This window comes from Lissotriton vulgaris, chromosome 7 (assembly GCF_964263255.1).
Source record: "Lissotriton vulgaris chromosome 7, aLisVul1.2, whole genome shotgun sequence".
NCBI classification, from domain to species: domain Eukaryota; kingdom Metazoa; phylum Chordata; class Amphibia; order Caudata; family Salamandridae; genus Lissotriton; species Lissotriton vulgaris.
Genome location: NC_141695.1, coordinates 112796400 through 112817141, shown reverse-complemented (window position 1 = coordinate 112817141; position 20742 = coordinate 112796400). Strand labels below are relative to the sequence as shown.

The window sequence follows — 20742 nt, the reverse complement described above, 5'->3', positions numbered from 1 at the left end:
TATACAAATCATGGATGACTGCTTCCTGAAATATATCTATCTTGTTCCCAGGTGTCAACTGAAGGTAAAATTTGGATTTGGCTTTTAAATTGCTTGTTCCGGCCCCTAGTTGGATTATGGCGGTATCAATGCTGATTTCCTGACCTTCCTCTGCATTAAGGTTTAACACTGTCATATATGCTTCCGATTGCTTTACTTGCAATGTGGATGTTGGTTTGGCTTGTATCTTCAGTATTTTTGGTTTGTTTTTTCGTTCCTCGAAGAATTTTGCCAATTTAATTTTTCGAATATATAGGTACAGGTCAATTCGTGTTTGCGCCATATCCATTCGTTGAGTCGGACAGTAATTTATTCCTTTCTTTAGTAATGATGCCTCCGAGGCCGTGATGGGTCTTCCAGAGAGGTTGATTATTTGTAAATCCTCATTTATTTCCCCTTCTTTTGTTTCATTAGTCTTGTTTCCGTGCCCAATTTTTCTGATGTATTTCCTCCTGCGGCTCCTTCTTGTTGTTGGTTTGTAGATTTGGGTCTGGGTTGCCATGCTCTTCCTCTTCCTCTTGCTCTGCCACGTGAATTTCTTTGCGCCCCATGGTTTTGTTCCCACTGCCTTTGTGTTAGAACTAGGCGCATATGTCCTAAAAAAGCCCTTTGCTGTGGGTCTAGGTTTGAATCATCCTCGCTATATTCCAATGATGTCAAGGATGTCATACTCGATGAGGAGCTTGCCGCGTTGGTTTTCGGTGGCTTGAGCGGCGGACGCTGTCGAAACGCGTTGTTTTTTTTGCTTTTGACCCCATGGATTAATAAATCACTTAAAGAAAACTTGCAGCGTGGTGCTGGACTTTGTTTGATTTGCGACTCCACCATTTCTTCCTTCGAGGGGGAGAATTCTGTTGAAATATATATATATATATATATATATTACATCGACCTTCTCAAGCCGGAAAGAATGAGCCGCACACATCGCGGTGACAAACGTTCTTTTATTTCTTTAAATGCGGTCCCAACAATCCTGATGCATTTCGGCCTTGACTTCGGCCTTTTTCAAAGGAGGAAGAGCATTTCAACACCTTGCAGTCTGCTCACAGGAACCAGAATAATTGCCGTTATTTGAACTTCGGTAATGTAACCCTTAAGTGGGTTTCCGCCGTGACTTGCGGTGTGCGGCATTATGGAACCTGTAGTCAGCTTTATTTTAGTTACCCTCCAGTGGGTGGTGTCAGGTCCGCGATCCCCTGCTTTCTATTTTAAAGTTGGCTGTTATATATATTATATTTTTTATATATATAACTACATTTTGTGATTCACAAGTGTGTCACCATTAAAATGGATGTGGACAACAACCATACTAAAAAATAATCATTATAAAGTATTGTAATATCAGCTATAGTATTTATAAAGCATTAATGTTAAAAATATCACAGACATATTTGTTAGTATCTTTCTTCAGACATATAATGCAGCCATGGAACCATGCACTATGTACATACGCTACTCCTCTAGGAATCCTTATGTCAATGGCTGTCTTATCTAGCAGTTCTTTAGTTTCCAAAAAGCCTTACTGGGGGCTAGCGCACATTCTGTAGCCCCTCATAGCATGTTGGTAAAATGCTGGTGGTGCCCCTGGCCAATGTGGAGCAGCACAGAGCAAAAGAAAACTATAAACAAAGCAATCACAAGACATTATGGGGCGCTTCATGCTGGAAAAAGTGAATATTAGCAGGTTTCCCACTTCCTTCTGCTTTCTTATTGTTTTGGATGCCTGGGTCCCACTTGGGATATGCACAGTCTTTGATATTAGTTGGGGGTTGTGGGGTGACCCAAGTGTCCCCTGCAATTCCAGATGGCTACCTGCACACATGTGCACCTTCTTTTCCATGCACAGGAGCTGACATTTCTGTGTGTTGTCACCGCAACTGGAGCAAGCCTCTGCTTCTGCTCTTGCCCTTGGGTGAAAGCTGTAAAGATTCCCTCACCCTGGGTTGGAACTGCCAGGGAGTGCTGGAGTCAGCACAACCTGCCTCCCCCAACACAAAGACACAGGTGCGGACAATGTGACTGACTAGCTTTCCTAGCAGCTGAAGATGGGATCCTATCAGCTACCGGGGAAATTGGTATTGCTGGCCAGAAAATAATTGGAGGAAGCCCCACCCTCAACCCTTCCGCCAAAGTGGATAAATAATATACTGATGTGTTGCCCTTGGGCCTTTGCCCACCCAGGGGCTTCCTTCGAAATAGGGAAAGAGCACTACATGCCTGTTCTTCTACTTTATTCTTTGCTTAAGGGAAAGATAATTGAGAATGCATATCTAGCACATTTTTGGGCCAGCATTCTCCATCTTGGGCTAGTTTTGCCTTTTTTGGCCAGGCTTAGCATTCAGCAGCACTTTCAACAGGCCTTCTGGCCCCTAAGGGGGTCCAGTTTGAAGGGAGCTCAGTTTACAGGCTCCCTGTGTCAGTCTTCTCATCTGCCTAGCTTGTGGTGCTCATCTCGTGGCATTTTGCCAGCCCCTTTTGTACCAGCCAGCAAAGCACCTTCTTTATGCATGCCCCAGGTTCCAGAGCATTGTGGCTGTCTTTCGGAGCACCTCTGTGGGTGGATGGGGAGTCCTGATCTTTTCTCCAACTGGTACTTAGAGAGTATAGCCACATTACCTATCCACCCCTGTCCCAACCCTCTTATACAGCATTCTGTGACAACCAAAAATGGACACTACAAATTTCCTCTGGAATAAATGGGAGAGGCCCCACCCTAGCTCACATGACAGCCTAACCCTTTCCCACCAAAATATCACAGGTGACCCTTTCTGTGTTAGCACCAGAGGTCTGGCCCTCCCTCTTTGTTCTTTGTTCTTTGTTCTAGTGGTTGTGAGATGTCCAAGGCAAGCGGCAATGTGGCAAGCTAATTATCGGATGCAGATTTCCCCGAAGTGCCCTTTCCACTCCCATGAGCTAAGTCAGTCACTAATAATTCTTTCTTTTGCATGTGGAGGTTTTTTTCCCCTCTTTGGGGAAGCATAGTAATGACATAAACTAGTGTGGGGGACATAGGCCTGGGATCTGATTATGAGCTGAGCCAGAGGAATATGGCAGCGGTGCAAAGCAATACTTTAGGGCAGATTTCCCCTAGATGTATAATACAGTAAAAGAATCCCAGATTCCTTCTGTCTTTCCCTTTCCACCCCACGAGGTCTACCCCTCCCACTCAAGCTTATGGTGGCTTACAGGCAACACATCGGGAGCCCGGGGAGGGCCAGAGACCTTAAGGGCGCAGGCAGAATGGTGACCACCAGCCGCAAACACCCTAAGCGGTGTTGAGAGATACAATAACATGAAAACGCTGCAGCAGAAGCTGGCGGAGCCTCAGCAGTATCCAGCGAGCTCCGCGTTCACCCGCTCTCATCCAGGAAAATCGCAGCAGACCTCGGCAGCGGCATACACAGACTCGTGGTTACCGTGGTCTCCGGCAAACTCCAGTCTCCGCGGTCCACGGAGTGGATGGACCACACCTCAAAAGAGACAGCGTGAGTCAGCACGGTGAGGGGAAGGGCACGAAATGAAACAATACAGCATCCCGATAGTGTGGCTATCCGGGCTCACGACTCGCGACCGGCACCTAGCTGGCCGCCATGTTCCAGATAGAAGGAGTACATTTGGGACAAGCGGGGCGGAAGGACTGTTTGAAGAACTGTTTGAAGGATTTTTTGAAAAAGACTGAAAAAAAAAAAAGCAGAAACAGATTTTTTGGAGAAGCTGGTGGGAAACTGATGACAAGTTTGTTTCCAGGGGCAGGTTTTGTCTTGACTTTGAGTGTTCTATTACTGAGATGCAAATACAGGGAGAGAAAGTTTCTTAGACCTCTGTATTGAATCAGTATTAGCCTTATCAGTCTTTTCTCCTGTCCATTTTGATGCTTAAAAGTCGGGTTGTTATGTTCCTTAGAGCTGCTGGGGCTCTGGTGGAGCTCCGTCGTGTCCGGTGCAGCGTACGTGGGGAGATATCCTCTACAGCTTGGGGCTGCTCAGTGTTGTTGCCCATATTACAACTAGTAAGGCCGATTTCGGGTCAAAGCAGGACCCCCATTCTCAGCTAGGCACATACCTAATTAGACTGACAAGACTGAAATTGTGTCCTTCTTCTGACTCTTCTGCTTACCTTTTGGATTGTTGGAAACAATCTTCAAAAGTAAGATATGCACCACATCTTTATTCCATGGAGGTAACAAGTCTACAACCTGTTCAACAGCTGGGTGTACCAAAAGCCGTGGAGCATGTAGGAGAGGTTCAGGTATACACAGCAAAATTTGACATCTTAGCCTGTTCTGGTCCTACTTCCACTCCCAGTGTCTCCAGCTCTCCCTCTACTGAATTGTCTCGGGGGAGAAGGTATAAATTAAGATCACGCAATTTCTTGGGGTCGACCAGGCAACACAGCAACATCGAGGTACGGAGAACAATCAAGGTGAAGCCAGACAAAAAGTTAAACAGAGGTAGGTAGTGAATAAAGCTAACAAATCAGTTAATAAATCAGTCAAGCTTACGCCTGCAAAGGGCCAAAAGAAGAAAAAGAATTTAGCCCCCTATAAAAGTTACTCCTTCACTCCGGTCCTATTTCATGGCTAATCCCCAGGGCAATCCTGACCTCATCAGGCGGGGTGGTACTAGTGTCACAGAAGAGGAAAGTGGTGAGGTGGTGGACTCTTCAATCATACTCTCTAATCATTTTGCACCTCTTTGCCTGTAATGAGTGAGGAGGAAAAGCATGAAGAACCCGAGGAGGCAGGGCCTGCCCCAATGGAAGAGGGACTCCAAAGTGCAGAAATGGTTCAGGGGCTTCTAAAACGGCTGGCACTGGAAATGGGCGCCCACTTTTCTATCCCGGAAACGAATAAAACAAAAATACAAGACACCTGTACCGGCCTAGGATGGACGACCTGAAACAAAAAGTAGGGAGCCTCAGCCAAGAGGCTAATAACAACGCCCAAGAGATATCGAGATTAAAAGAGAGAGAGCGTGACATGGCAGAGAGAGTGGAGAGGCTGTAAAATATGTCCAGGAGGAATATTAATAGGATTTTAGACTTAAAAGAAGGGCTGAAAGGAGATAATTTAAAATCTTATGTCATTAATATTCTCAAAAATACCTTTCCACAGATTGCATCCCCCTCAGTCTGGGAGGCAGAAATACAGCGAATCCACAGAGACCCTTTCAGGTTAAACCCGGCTCGAAAAAAACCTCGAAAGATCTTGGCCTACATACAGTCTTACACTCTTAAGGAGCAGTTACTGGGGGCGGCTCTTAAGCTTACGTCTATTCAGGTGCAAGGCGTCTCCTTTAGAATGTGTTCGGATATCTCAAGGGTCACAGAGGATAGAATATGGGAGCTGCGAAAACGGATGGATGCCTTCAAGGATTTAAGGGCCCAGGTGCAGTTGCGGTTTCCAGCCTTCTTAAAAGTAGTTCTCGCAAATAAGATGCATAACTTTAGGTTCCTTGAGGAGGTAGACAGCTTTTTGGCACAATATAATGCAGCTGTTTAAGGAGGGGGTTAGTGAACGAGCATCCAATTTTTCACTTTATTATTATACTAGCACACTGAGGCTAGAGGCTCTAGGCTCAAATAGGCAATATTTATTGCCGGTAGGTAGTATGAAAGGGTTCCTGTGGGATGGGGGGGTTAGTTGAGGGGTGTTGGGATGTTCAGGGAATTTTCACATTGTTTGGTGGGGAGCATTGGGGAAAAAAAGACTTATTTAGTAAAATCATGTGACATTGCAACCTATAGTAGCTACTGTAGAAGGTGGAACCAGATTTATGTTGCGGGATAGGACAAACCAGGTAGGGATTCAACAACTTGAATGTCTCAGCTAGAATGTTAATGACTTGAGAGTAATGAGAACACAACGTCTTATTCTTTAGTATTTAACCCCTTCGAGGCTAATGACGAGCTGGCCTCGTCATGGCGCTTACCTGCCGTGCGCGGATGACAAGGCCAGCTCGTCATGAAATAAAGGAAAACAATAAAACTCAGCGCAGGACGGGAAAACGCCTAGCAGCCAAGTGGTTAAAGAATAGCTCAGCTAAACTCCTTTTGCTTCAGGAGACTCATCTTATGCAAGCAGAGTGCAAGGGACTATTCGGTAAATGTAAATGGGTGGACACAATTGTAGGTTCGGATCAGCAATGTTGTTCTTAAGGGACTGCGATAATATTAAAAAGAAACTCTGGAGTGGAGGTAACTAAGTCTCAGGTAGATTGCAGAGGACATTGGATCATTGTTGAGATTAAGTTTAGGGGGGTTAAACAGACCCTGGTTAGCTTGTGTGGGCCTAACGAAGATGATATCTCCCCCCTGAATACTCTCTGTTTGGCCCTTGCTGACTTTGAAGCTCCGCTGATCCTGGCTGGTGATTTTAATGTACTCTTAGATAATAGGTTAGATAGGTCCTCCCCTCGCACTCAGGTAGCAGTCCCTCGTATAAAAGCGCATCTCCTCAACATCTTGAAATTTTTTAACTTATGTGATGTGTGGAGAAAAAAACATGGTGACGTTAAGGAGTATTCCTTTTATAGTAAAAAGAATCATCACTATTCCAGATTAGACTATGTATTTATGGAGCAGACGGAAATACATAGGGTCCTTTTAATTAAATACATACCCATTCATTTATCGGATCATGGTGCATTGGTTTTCAATCTAGACTTTCCTCCGGATTTTTCAATAAGGAGATGGACACTGAATAGGAGGTTTCTCCTGCTATCTTTGACGCCAAGCTTTTTGAAGTCTGAAACTGAAATATTCTTCCAGAACAATCTTGGGTCTGCCCCACTTTATATTGTCTGGGATGCCTTTAAGGCGTGGCTAAGAGGGATACTAATTGGGGCAGTTTCAGCGTGGGCTAGGTCAAAGAGGGAAGAATTGGCCAACTTAGAACTGCAGATAGCGAGGGCCGAAGCTGAGCTAAGGGCGAGACCTCCTGAAGAGCAGTGGGTACAGAAAGTGGAGGAGTGTCAACTAAAATTTAAACAAAAAACTGAAGAAATTTTGCGCCAAAAGTGGGAGTTAAGCAAAATGAGGGAGTTTGATCAAGGGAGAACTGTTGTAAGCTTCTTGCCATGAAGTGAAGGCCTGATAGAGCTAACATGTATATTAGTAAGATCAAGATGGTTAGACAACTGACCGAAGAAAAAAATGAAATGGCACAGGTTTTCACAGGGTTCTTTCAAGATCTATATCATGAAGATCTCCAGGGGGTGAAAGAGTTCACAGATAGCTGGCTCAAGGAGAAATAACTGCCACGATTAACAGAGGCAAGTCAAGAATTTCTCTCTCAAGACATATCAGGAGTGAGATATTGGAAGTGTTAAACCTGGCTAAAAAGGGGAAAGCTGCTGGCCCAGATACAATTCCGATTGAGGTTTATTATATGCTGCAAGATGAAATTATCCCAGTCTGGTTAAAGTTGTTTAATGAAATATTAAAGGGTACTTGCCCACTACCTGAGTCATGGCCAGACAAAGTTATCAACCTGATATTGAAGCCCGATAAGGACCCTTTGGAGTGTCAATCATACCGTCCAATTTCATTACTAAATGAGGACTATAAAGTATTTGCAGGGATTTTGAATAAACGGCTCTATAAAATTATACCTCAGATAATCCATTAAAACCAAAATGGTTTTCTTCCAGGTAGGCAAATGTGAGAGTTGGTTTATACTTTGATCGGTTCAGTGGACCAGGCATCGTATTTGGGTTGCCCTCTGTCAATTATTACAGTTGATGCAGCTAAAGCCTTTGACCGGGTCAACTGGCATTTTCTAGACAGGACCTTGAATGTCATGGGCTTCACCTCGGGCTTTAGAGAGGTAATTAAAAAAACATGTATAGCTCACCCCATGGTCGCATTTTAGTCAATGGTAGCCTATCCCATTCTATTTGATATTTACCTGGAGCCTTTCGCTCAGAGTTTAAGGTTAAATGAAAAGATTGTTCCATTGAAAGTGTGTGGGCTTGTTAGAAAACTGGCTATCTACGCAGATGATCTGGTTCTGTTTTCATCTTGTGTAGATACTACCCTGCATGAGCTATACAGGAAACTGATACTTTTGGGAAGTTCTCAGGTTATGAGATAAATAAAGATAAAACAAAGGTAATGGCTTGGAACATGGCTAATCAAGGGGAACCATACAAGACAGAACTAAGATACCTCGGGATCACAAAAACTCAAGACCCTAGGAAAATTCCAAAGGTGAATCTAGATAGCATTTTAAGGGAAGTTGCGATTCTCTTAAAAAGATGGCAGAACATACCACTATCGCAATACGGCTCAGTTAATCTGATTAGGATGTGTGTTCTCCCAAATTATTCTTATCTTTTTAATAATATACCTCTGAAATTTCCAAAAGGTGAGATCCTTAAAATCCAGGGTAGGATTTCCTCTTTTATTTGGGCAGGAAAGGGGATAAGACTGTCCTGGAAAAAACTTAGGCGCAAACTCACACAGGGTGGTATGGGTTTACCTGACTTTCAGCTTTACTGTTGGGCTTATCAACTAAAAAACGTCCGGATGTTATTGCATTCCCCGGATGATTCTCTGATTGGTATTATGTTTAATGCCATGTTGGAGGGGGTAGGGGAATCTGGTTTTATGTATAAATTTGGCTCCCCCAAATTCTACGAAAAGGTTTTTGCTGAAACCACTGGGGATGGCGGCCAAACTTTGGTCGGATTGTTGAGTCTGTCTGGGGCTTTCTTACTATAGCGAATAGGCCCCGGTGTGGGACTCTCCTGGAACGCTGGAGTGCCTTTTAGACGCCCTAGCTTACCCACTAAAAGTGGCAGGAGTCTTAGTATAGGGGGACCTGGTAGAGGACAGCAAATGTCTTCCTTTTGAGTTCTGGAATCAAACCACTTCTGGAACTCTGTCCAGATTTAAGTACTGCCAGCTTTCGTTATGGTGTAAATCTCAAAGTTGGTCGTGTAGTCTGGATGATGATATGGAGTATGATTTGCAAAATCAATCCCTGGGCAAGAAAGAAGTTGCCCTATGATATACCTATCTTCTAGCTGCAGCAGAAAGAAGAATGGACAAGCCATACGGGGTCGGGAGAATTACTTGCCAGGCGAAGAATGGAAGGAGTGATGGCAAGTATCTATTGACATGTTGTATTTAGTGATTAAATCTGCTGCTCTCAGAAGAAGTAATTTCTTCACACTCCATAGTATATACTGGACCCCCTTTAAGGTCTCTAAAGTGAAGGGTGGAGGTGTAGCAAGCTGCTGGAGGTGCGGATGATATCCATATATTTATCTCCTGTCCAAAATAGACACATTTTGATTGGATGTCGGTAAGACCATTTCGAGGGTTCTGGGTGTAGAAATGGAGGTAAGTCCAATTCTATTTTTTTTGGTGTGGTGGCTATGTCTGGTGGGATACAACCTCAGTCTGGGTCCCAATGCAAATTGGTGTTTTACCTTATATTGTTAGCAAGGAGGGAGATATGCCTGTTGTGGCGACAGGAAACGCCTCCTAGTTGGAATGATTGGTGGAATTTGGTTAAATACCATCGAGCCATAGAACAGAGGGTTAATCTTTCTAGGGGCAGGACTGATCCTGGGCTGTTCTGGAATTGGTTAGATGACCATCCCCTGAGGAGAGTGCAGATGCTAGTTTATCGATTTAAACTTGTTAAACCTGGATTTAGGAAATCTTCCAATGATTAATACCTCTGGGTCAGCTCAAGTTGAGTATAAACGGGCACTCCCCGTTTAGAATATATCAGCTGAGACTAAGTATCCACAAAAAGCTATCTGCTACAAATGGTGGTTCAGGTTGAGAGGTGGCAGTAGCTACGGAGGTCATATGCGGAAAAAAAAAGGAAAGAATCCCAGATTTTCCATTTATCCATACAAACTACTCATATTATAAAGCCTCGCCATGTGCAGCACAAACACTTGCAGAGCCCCTTCTGCGTCAGCCTACCTGTGTGAAATTACCGGGCTACAACATGGCATGTGTGTTTGTAAGTGTGTGTGTATAGGAAAATCATGAAGGTAACTCATTTCCTATACTGTTTTAATCAGCAAGACAGTACAGAATAGTTTGCATTTCAAATTATCAGTATTGGTCACCAGATAGTCTTCAAATGATGTTTCGTCCCGTCAATTATCTGGCTTTTATATTCCCAGCCAAACCAATTCAAAGTATCGAAAGCCTCCTGCCTCATGGTTTATACAACCCGAACCCTTTGATGGCAATGCTGGACCACATTATACCAGATGTTCTTTGCATTCAAATAAATAACAGAATAGATGACATATGAAAAAGAATTTCCCTGAAGAATACCTCTAAACTCTAAAATCCAGACCTACATCGGATTTTCAGGGCTTTTTGAGAACATGCAATGTAAAAAAGTTCTTGGAATAAGTGAATATAAATGTTATATGAATATAACAGGTACAGCTCCTCCGCTAATGGGGAGGAGTGTCGCTGTACTGATTTAAAGCAGTGGAAGGAAAAATGTAATGATAATCACTAAAAGTTATTATCAATTTATTTTTTGCTGTTGCAGGCATGGTATCTTTTCCAAGCAGGATGAGACTGCTCTGCTGACAGAGCAGGGGAGGGGAGGAGTGGTGTTCCCTCCTAAGTGCACATGAATGTTTGGCCAGCCCTCTTGGGCCAGCCAAACATTCATGCGCACTTAGCGTGCTCTTTACCCAGGATGCTTTACAGCCTGGATGGAGAACACGCCCATGTTCCCTGTCCCACTCTTAGCGCCGTTGTTTGGCACTCAGACAAATCACAACACTGCAATACAGCATTGTGATTGGCTCAGGGGAGCGTGAGCCTGGGTGTTTCCTGTGCCTTGTTCCGGCCAGATGAGTGAGTGACAAGGAGGACACGGCGAGGGAGAACACGGAGAGGAGGTAAATTGAGTTTTATTTATATTTACCCCTCATCCCACCCCTCTCCCTCCCAGGCCTCCCCACCCTGCCACCACAGATCCATGCCGGGCACTACTGGAATATGAAAATTGCAGTATTTATGAGAGTGAGGAGCATCAGGTAAACATCTAAGCATGATTGGACCAGAGTCTGAGTAAATAATCTTAGGCCTGATTACGAGTGTTGATACTATTTATCACACATGGTAAATAGCTATACCACTGGGTATATTATTCATCAGGTGCAATAAATAGCACCTAATACAAGTATGTGGGGAATAAGTAACATGCAGGTTTTGGTGGTTAACATATAAAAATCCACATAGTGGGGTCAATAACATATATGTTATCCCTGTTAAATTTGGGAAAGTTTGATTTACCATATTTGACAAAGCTTGAGGTCATTAACGCATCTGGATGTGTTAACTAAATACAAACTCCTTAACCCAAACCATGCCTAAACAAGGGCAATGATCAGACCAACTTTAAATCAGGTCCTCTGAGATTAATGTATGATTGTGAGCTCAGCTGACAGGAGTCCATACTATAAATCAACCCAAATAAATGGTAAAAGGATCTAGCAAGGGGGTAGGGTTGGCTCTCCTAATCACATTGGATGGGAAAAAGCCTACTGGAAAAAGAAATGTATTTCTAGAGTCCCCTCACGCACCAGGGTTTCCCCACGGTGGAATGCTTCATCATTGGGGGCATCCCAGCCCTCTACGGACTGAGGCGTGCTGCGACTTGCGAAAATACGTAGGAGCACTTATTGGAAGAATATGTGTAGTGCAGAGTTGTAGTGGAGTGGGTTTAGTGACTTTAAAAAATACCTTTCTAGTGGGCGTGAAAAAATTATTTGTATTGCTCATAGATAGGTATAGCTAAAATGGGATAGTACAAGGGATCCTAACTATAATGGGCTAGTGATTCTGGGTATGTGTCTACTAGTTTCGAGAGTTCCCTAAGCTCTTCCTCAGGACCACACAAGGACAAGCCCTGTGTTTGCCACTCCTAATAAACCATAATTTGGTGCAATAAAAAAGAAAAAATTGTGGTGTTTGAACGCTGCAACTAATAAAGCATGCATTCGTTTTATACATACGATCCAGGCTTCTCACGTAGTATCTACGTGAGAAGCCTGGATCGTTGTCCTTTCCCACCAACACAGCAAGATGCAGTCCAGTGGGGAGACGAATCTAGGTATTGACCTCGCACTTCAATCACGAGTAAGTGAACAACCTTTTGCTCCCACAGGCTTTAACCACATACTCAGACAAACCAGAAACGGAGCCAAGTTGGGTTCCTTTCTGTTTTCTAATCTGAGTTTTCCCGCATTTTACTACGTGTATCTGCCTTTCTCCAGACACAGGTTCGGGAGTCCTTTGCCCCCCACGGTCCATGGGGCACAATTTTGCTCAAATCGAAGTATGTACTGGAGGAATCTACTTCCAATTTATGTTTTGTGTCATGTATGTCATGTAGTCACGTTTTTTGTGTGTTTATTACTTATACCATGATACAACCAATCAAGCCACACTTTATTCCAGCATGCTCTTTTCATATTTAGGTTAAAACTGCAAGCAGAGCTGAATGTGTGCACATATTGTTCAGGAGGACTGTTTTCACTAATAATGCAAGACACATATACTGAATGAATGCATACCCACCATGCCTATCAGAGAAAGGGGGGTTCTTTAACTCTTTATTTTTCTATTTACAACAGATACTATGTGACACGCCTGGATGGTATGCATAAAACTAACGCATGCTTTATTAGTTGCAGCGTTTAAACACCACAATTTGTTTTTGTTTATTGCACCAAATTATGGTTTATTAGGAGTGGCAAACACAGGGCTGGCCCCTGTGTGGTCCTGAGGAAGAGCTTGGGGAACGCTCGAAACTGGTTGACACATACCCGGAATCACTAGCACATTATAGTTAGGATCCCTGGTACTACCCCATTTTAGCTAAACTTATCTAGGAGCAATAATACATTCTTTCACGCCCACTAGAAAGGCATTTTTTAAATTCACTAAACCCACTACACCACAACTCTGCACTACACATAGTCTTCCAATAAGTGCTCCTACGTATTTTTCGCAAGTCGCAGCACACCTCAGTCCGTAGAGGGCTGGGATGGCCCAAATGATGAAGCATGTAACCGTGGGGAAACCCTGGTGAGTGAGGGGACTCTAGAAAGAAATTTCTCTTTCCTGTAGGCTTTTTCCCATCCAATGTGATTAGGAGAGCCAACCCTACCCCCTTGCTAGATCTTTTTCCCATTTAATTTGGGTTGATTTACAGTTGATGATTGGAGGGTGGATCTATCTCTCATACCCTCTCTACTCGCCCCCCTTGTTTTTCTTTGAGGAGTCCATACTACCCTGTAGATTAAGTAATTAGCTGTAAAGAAATTGAGCATAATAAAGTGTGTGACAGGTGCCCAGTGCTTTCATACAGTGTGAGGTATTTAATTCACCAGTGACAATATCTTATTAACTCACTTATATTGGCAGGCATAGGCATGTAATATTTCAGATGGGAAATAAATTTAAAATCTGTATGTAAATTTTACATCCGCCACTCTGAAGAACCTTTTTGTTTATATTTCCACATATTGAGGAATTGTTCCTGCAGCTTTCGAAGATGCATTGCATTCATCTAGGATTTTAGGGTAGGGATCTGCTAGACACTACAGGTGTGGTCCCTGCTCTTATTTGGGGTTCGATTGGCCTATAGGGCAGTACCCGAAGGGCTAGTCTAATATGCTATTTTGTGGGCAGTTTTTTTGGCTGTTTTTGGATCAGTTTTATAGTGTTGTAGGCCGTTTTTTACCCTTGACCTCTATGATAATAAAACAAGCATTGGCTGCAGCAAGTTCTAATCCATTCACTTTTCCATACCTTGCAAAACACATGCATGACTTTACAAGTTAAAATCTGTAAAAATATCTTTCTAAGTTAGCTTATTCAGAAATGGGACTCTTTTCTTTTGGTGCCCCGGACTATTTTCTGTCGCAGTAAGACTACTTACTGGTGCATTACAATGGGTTTGAAATGTATATTTCATTGATTCCCAGTACTAGCGGCAGGTTGTCACTGTACATATATAGTGATCCAAAAGTGAAAAAAAACAAGCAGAAAAACCTGGCTTAGACACAATGTGCCATGTATGTGTGACAGATCTGCAGGATAGCCATGTAAAACAAAACTACACAACAAGCAATATAAATGGAACGTATTTACATAGCCAGCAGCAATCCTGAAAATCTGGCATGGGACTTGCCCTCCTAGACATAAATTGGCCTCCCATGTCACAGAGGCACAAGGATGAGAAGAAGGTCACTGCATGGCAGAACTAAGGACAACAAAAATCATTGAGTCATTGTGGCACCCAGTGGATCAATACCACAAAGAGGTCTGAGTATCAGAAGTCATATAGTAAAAGAATGAGAGAGCTACCTGCCCACAGAGCTTGCAGGGGCCCAAGTCATAGAACCATGGCATTGGACATAATGCCACCTAAATTATAGATTTTACAGTTACACTAGGTGTATAGGTGCACAGGATGTGAGGATTCCCTAAACCTTACATGATCAAAGCATGCTCTTCTTGTGCAAGACAGTCAAACCTGCAAAACAAAAGTTAATACTACCTACATGTACACGTTTTGAGAGTGGAAGCTCCCAGTAGAGTTTACTGTAACACAAGTCATAGTAACACAGGAGGCGAGAGGACCTCTCTACTCTGCAGGGTTTATGGTAAGACGAGACACTTCTCAAGATACAGGAGGTTCAATGTTAAAGCCCTGCAAAGATGACATGAATAATCAAAAATGTAACTAAAATGTGCATACCTTCGTTTGCAGGCTTCTTCCTTCCAAGAAAGTGTAAAGTTGTATATCCTTCCTCATCCTCCATTAGTAAATCCAAAACTAACGTTTGGTCCAACTGAAATGTGATCAATGCACTCACCGGAGACAAACCATCTGTTGCAGACACACAATTGTCTGTGTACCGGAACTAGAGGTGGAACCTCAGTGTCCGCCGTGGTCAGAAACACCAAATATAGAGCTGAGTTGATCATGAGTAAGTCACGAGCAGCCTTAGATTAGCACAGGACTGTCAGCGGTTGGGTATCCAAGCGAGCAAGCCACCTGCCAGTGGTATACAAATGTGTCACAAAGTGTTTCCTGTCCTGGCAGTTCAGGCTGGACTTTTCCCAATTCCAGAATCCCTCTTGTTTATCAGATAATACTTACAATGTGGCAGCTGGATCAAAAAGTGAGGTCTGTGAAGAATGGATTTTACAGTTGTTCAATAAATTGGCCTTAGCATTACTGTGTGTGTTTATGTGTGTGTGTATAAAGGGAGAATTACGGTATGCTGGTGTGCTATCTTATCGCTGGTGGTGCTCTGATATGAGCACCCCCACAACCTCTAAATATTCCTAACAGCACCTCTCCAAACTTCAATAAGAAAGAGAGCAGGCACTCAAAGTCAGGGGAATAAAACCATTTAATGAATCAAAATTCCCCAGAAACAGTAACACATGAAAGATGCGTTTCGGCAGTAGCAATGGGTTGGCACTGATAAAAACCTTTGTGTTTATGATGTGTACATGAAAATGACACATAGAACAGTATGCAGTCTGTTAAATTGTTGAGGGAAACAATGTTGCCTATGTGTGTGAAATGGACTCCGTCTTTTCAATATATTTCATTCATATTGAAGAGTAAGTTGTTGTGGGGTACAGAGCCCATGTGGTTGTCTCAGAGGAATGAAGAAATAGTTTTATTAACATGTTTTCTGGATTTCTCTATTTGTGGACTGAATTTGGTTGACCACTGCCACTTCTGTCTTTGGCAAATGCTGGAGAACACCAAGGCAGTATGTGAGAAAAGAGTTATTAATTTAACAAAGATATTCTTCATTAGTGTTCCCAGTCCTACCCCGGTAATTGTACCTAGGTCATTACCACAACAGTACACAATCATGAGGTCTGGATGTTTGCAGCCCACAATGCTTTGAATCAAAGGCAGTATTCGATGCCACATTAACCCTCTCTGAGAAACCCAATAATGTCTCCATTGGGTAAACCTAGGTCCCTGTAAATGACACTCTTTCTATTACTCTCACTGGACCAAAACACAAAGCTATGGCCTACAATCCACACTCTGACCATTTTGGAGACAAGCAGGAGAAGTACACAGGAAAAGGCTGCGGTAGAATGAGGCAGTTTTGAAGATCAAAATTATTTAAAATGGAGGAAAACACCTAAATTATGAAAGAACATATTGATTGGATGGAATACATGTGCAGGGAACTAAGATTAGGCAGTGATTTTCAGGACAAAGTAACATGGCTTTGAAAGATAAAAATAGATCTGTTGTTTGGGATATGCTTGAAATTGCAAACAGGCAACCACACCTGCTACTGTTTAATTTGAGGCTAGTATGCATCCTAGAGAAATTCTTGTGAACTTTTGACCTACTACTAGCCAGAGACTGCTGCATGGTTTATGTAGACACAAAGTGAAAAGATTCGAGGGTGACACAAAATAGACTGCATTGTGAAACTCAAAAGCAGACTGGTGCACAAACGTTGCTCAGTAGGGAGTATGGGCCCGATTCACAGAACTAACTTAAGACAAAATCCTAAACTTACTATTTTTGGTATTCACAGGAGTTAGGATTTTGTCTTAAGTTTGTCTTAAGACAGATTTAAGACAAAATCCTAACTTAAGTATGTCTTAAGTCTGTCTTAAAACAAACTTAAGACAAAATCCTAATTTCTGTGAATACCAAAAGTAGTAAGTTTAGGATTTTGTCTTAAGTTAGTTCTGTGAATCGGACCCGTAATGCCTTGTAATTGAGTAAAATAACCTATAGATGAAAAGCATTACTAGCAGATTGCTGAATGCTTTTAAGGGTTTCAGTATTAATTTGTGGATCTGCCATGGATTAAGTTGGGGCCACGCTGAGTGCAGCGGTGGATCCCCGGATCCGCAAAAAACAATCTATACAGAAAACATGGAAAGGGTTAAAAATGAGCAACCATGTATAGGTTGTATAAAAAAACAATCAACGGAAGTTTGTAATTTGCTAAGTATAGGAGTATGAGTAAAAGCACAAGGGGAAGGTTAGAAATTTAGGTACTTTTCTAATGAGAGTGGAGGAGGATTGCCCTTGTTCTGACATGAGATTTGCAGTGGAAAACAGATTTTAACAGAACTTACAATATAAGTTGGACAACACCAAAGAGATTTTAGAGGTATTGTAATTAGGTTGTACTATCGAAAAATATATTTTAGGAAATGGCGTGAGTGTATTTAAGCAGAAAGAAAATGTGAGGTTTCTAGACACTACACTAAAACGCAAAAGTGAAGGGAGCTTAGATTAGAATAATAACTAAAAATATAGTGAGGAGCAAAGGAGGAAGAGGAATTTTTATAATGAAGATATAGTGTTATTATAGATGAATGTGTTAAAAATTAGATGTGGGTGCTTGCCTTTATTATGTAATTTAATAATTTGTAATTTGCACCCACTCACTCAGTCAGGCAGGCACTTATACACCTAGGTACACTCCTACAAATGCACCTATGTACCCACCTCTGATATAGACAAAATGTGACTGACAGACCCCACTCAGTTACATACCCATAAACCATTCACAACCCCATTTACTCTCCTATACATCCACTTCCACTCATAAGGTACTGTTTCACCCACTCATGCAGCTATACACTCATTCATGTATTGAGCACTCAGATAATTATTTACACATTGGCTTACCCACCCATACATCTAGTTATATACTCAGTGACTAGCCATACAGTCAATCACATACCTATTTACAAAACCGTACAGCCATTAACACACTCAGTCAGACGTTGACAGAGGCACTCACACATACATTCACAAACCCATGCATCACTTATTTATCCATTACTAAATGAGATGTTTGCACACACAGTTTCATACCCACACACTCACTAACCCAGCCAGTTACCAGTCTTTGCAGCCACTTATATACCCACTTATACACCCATACTCAGACAATTACACAGTCTGTTATGCATTGATATAACTACTTATGTAGTTATTCACTTGCTTATAGTATGTAATGGGAAGCTAAATGTATTCTATATTTGCTTTTCAGATGTCTGCTTGTGTTCAAAGAGTAATGAAAGGATGAGGTGAAAACAAATAAGAATCATGCTTCTTCACAACAGCCATAAAGTGGTCAACATTTATTTGGTTCCACTTTCGGACAATGAGCCCCCGTGTCCTGCAATTTTGCTGAAACAGCGCGAATGGTAAGTATCTGGTCAAGTGGTAGAGAGAGTTCTCGCATTTGACTGCTGGTGGACGTCTAGCCGGGTAAAGAGTTTGCTCAGATAGAAAGGCGGCTGCTGCCATAGTGCTCGGCTCTGTTTGCAAACAAGAGAGAGCAAACAGAGCCGACTTTAATAACGGAGCGCTCTAGCTAAATAGAAAAGATAATAATTTGCTACCAACATCAATGGGACTCCGTGTTCGGATCATTTTACGGACATGAGAAAGTGCTCGGTGCACTTAACAAACAAGAGAGATTAAGCAGAGCCAACTCTTAGTAAACGGGGTGTTCTAGCTAGAGAAAAGATAATAATCTGCTACCAACAACAACGGGACTCCGTGGTTGGTTCATTGAATGAACATGAGAAAGCGAACAGAGCCGATTTTGGTAGCGAGGTGTTCTAGCCCAGGAAGCTGTTTATGGTAACAATGTGCTACTTACAACGATGAGACACATAAAAACAGCACGAAGTTATTTGTGGTCACCATACAAAGAAAAGGCTCTTTGAAACTAAGTAGCACATTAGAATATCACGAACATACTTAGGTGAAGTCACAGGATGTTTTTGCTGATTCTTAGGTGGTAAAATGAAGTCAGTGTTCTGACATGTCATACTAACCCGACATTTAATATGTTTTCCTTTCTTATGCTCATCAGTGCGGGGCTCCATGTACCTTAGCTGTGGCCAGGTGGGTGGAGCGTTTCTCTCCTACAACTTTGGTGAGTCAGAGTAATCACTTTAAGCTTGGAAAGTGTGGTGTACTCTGTGAGCCACTATTTTTCGATTTTGTAACGATTCACCTAATACATGTAACTTTGGTATATTGTAACCTAACTGACTGATTGATATGTTGGTTGTTGTTTTTTTGTATGTGTCTGCATGGACATCACATCTCTACTGGGATCCTTTGGATTTCACTAAAAGGTAGGAGAACGATGTACTACTGAAATACCCAGGTGATAGTTTCCTCATCTATTTACTTTTTAATGAGCAGTCGCGAATAAGGTCCTGAAGAAAGCAGCAGGATACCTGAGAGGATCCATAATTTAGTCTGCAGAAACATGTTGACCACATATAAAGTCTAGTGGCTATTTGTTAAAACCACTAGCATTGCACACTTTTTTACATTAGGAATAGAATGGTGTTTATTAAAGTTTGTTTTCCTTTCTATTACCCAATTTTATCTGTTCACATCACAGTTCACACCCTTTCACTCTACACATGCACTGCTCTTGAGTTGTCCATCCTTACCCTGATATATGAGAACAAAAAAAAAAGGTTTCCATTTCCTTCATTACTATGGGCCTAAAACCTACCTTCCCGGTGTGAAGGAAACCCAAATGATGAACAGGGCGCCCAGGATCGGCAACTGATGGGTATTTTTCCACACAGGAAAGATGCTCAATTTTTGACGTCGTTCAATTCTACCTTGCAGACACATACTTGAGCCAACTGTTCGATAGACCCACTACTATTTTCTGTTGTAATAGTTTGTATTAAGGGGTTATAGTAGTGTGGGGTCTTTAAACATCCCCTTGGGCCCTCCCCCCTCTCTTGTGTGTTATGTTCAAGTGGAAAGGGTCTCACAGATGGTCTAACTATTGATGATAATGCACCACCTTAAATCTCTCCTACCATCCTCTCATACATCATAGTATGTATGGTTTTCAGGTGTTTTGAAACAGATGCTGTGCCGTGTCACCACATGTTCAAACTATTTCTTGAGAATTTATTGCTGTATATATTGGTCTGGAAGCATTTTGGGAAGTGCTAATTTTATTTCTTCTTCGTCCTGTTCTTTACATTGTTGTCTATCTTCAGCAGAACAGATCTCAACATTGGAACTCTCTTCTTTTGTAGGAAATAAAATTATACAATGGAGCTCTGTTGCAAAGACTGTCTCCAGAGAGATATGACACTAAAATAACTGATTTAATGTTTTTTTTTTTTTTTTGATGGGTGATATATCAAAAGGTAAATATGTTATTTTATTTGTTAATTGTTTGTTTTAAATTGTATAATGTGCTAATAAAATGTATTTAAAACCAAAGGGTGTAGAGACATTATAGTTAGGAAATAGCATTAAAATCATAGAATTTCCCTGAAAAAACAAAGGTTACACGGATGTTATAGTTAGAATTAAAAAAAGTTGAAATTAATTTAAAAAACTTGAGTTGACAGGACTATTATAGTTAGGCTCGGATTTGACACACAAAACCACTGAAATTTTGCAGTTATAGTTACCTTACAGCACTGCTTATGCCATCACACAGTATGATGAAGTTACTGCTCTGCAGCAAGACATACCTGTGCCTTTGGGTTGTTGAATCAAATTCAGATCTGCATAGGTCACCCCTACCAACAGACCAATGAAAAATACATGATTAGATTATCATCATTGCAAAGGTGATGGTTAGCAGAAACATCAAGATTTTGTTGGAAATATAAAATGAGAGA

General features: G+C 42.0%; 1 protein-coding gene across 3 annotated transcripts in view; it reads right to left on the bottom strand.

Annotated features, from left to right (window-relative positions):
• The window catches only part of LOC147700940 (natural killer cells antigen CD94-like), a 145631-nt gene that overhangs the window by 112488 nt on the left and 12401 nt on the right, over nt 1–20742 (bottom strand). For 2 of the 3 annotated variants that reach the window (XM_086928547.1, XM_086928548.1), the window contains exon 2: nt 20593–20640. In XM_086928547.1, coding sequence (XP_086784673.1) covers nt 20593–20640 — 48 coding nt within the window. Of the gene's footprint in view, nt 1–14800; nt 14905–20592; nt 20641–20742 lie in introns of those variants that run through there. The other variant, XM_086928549.1, reaches the window with a different exon arrangement.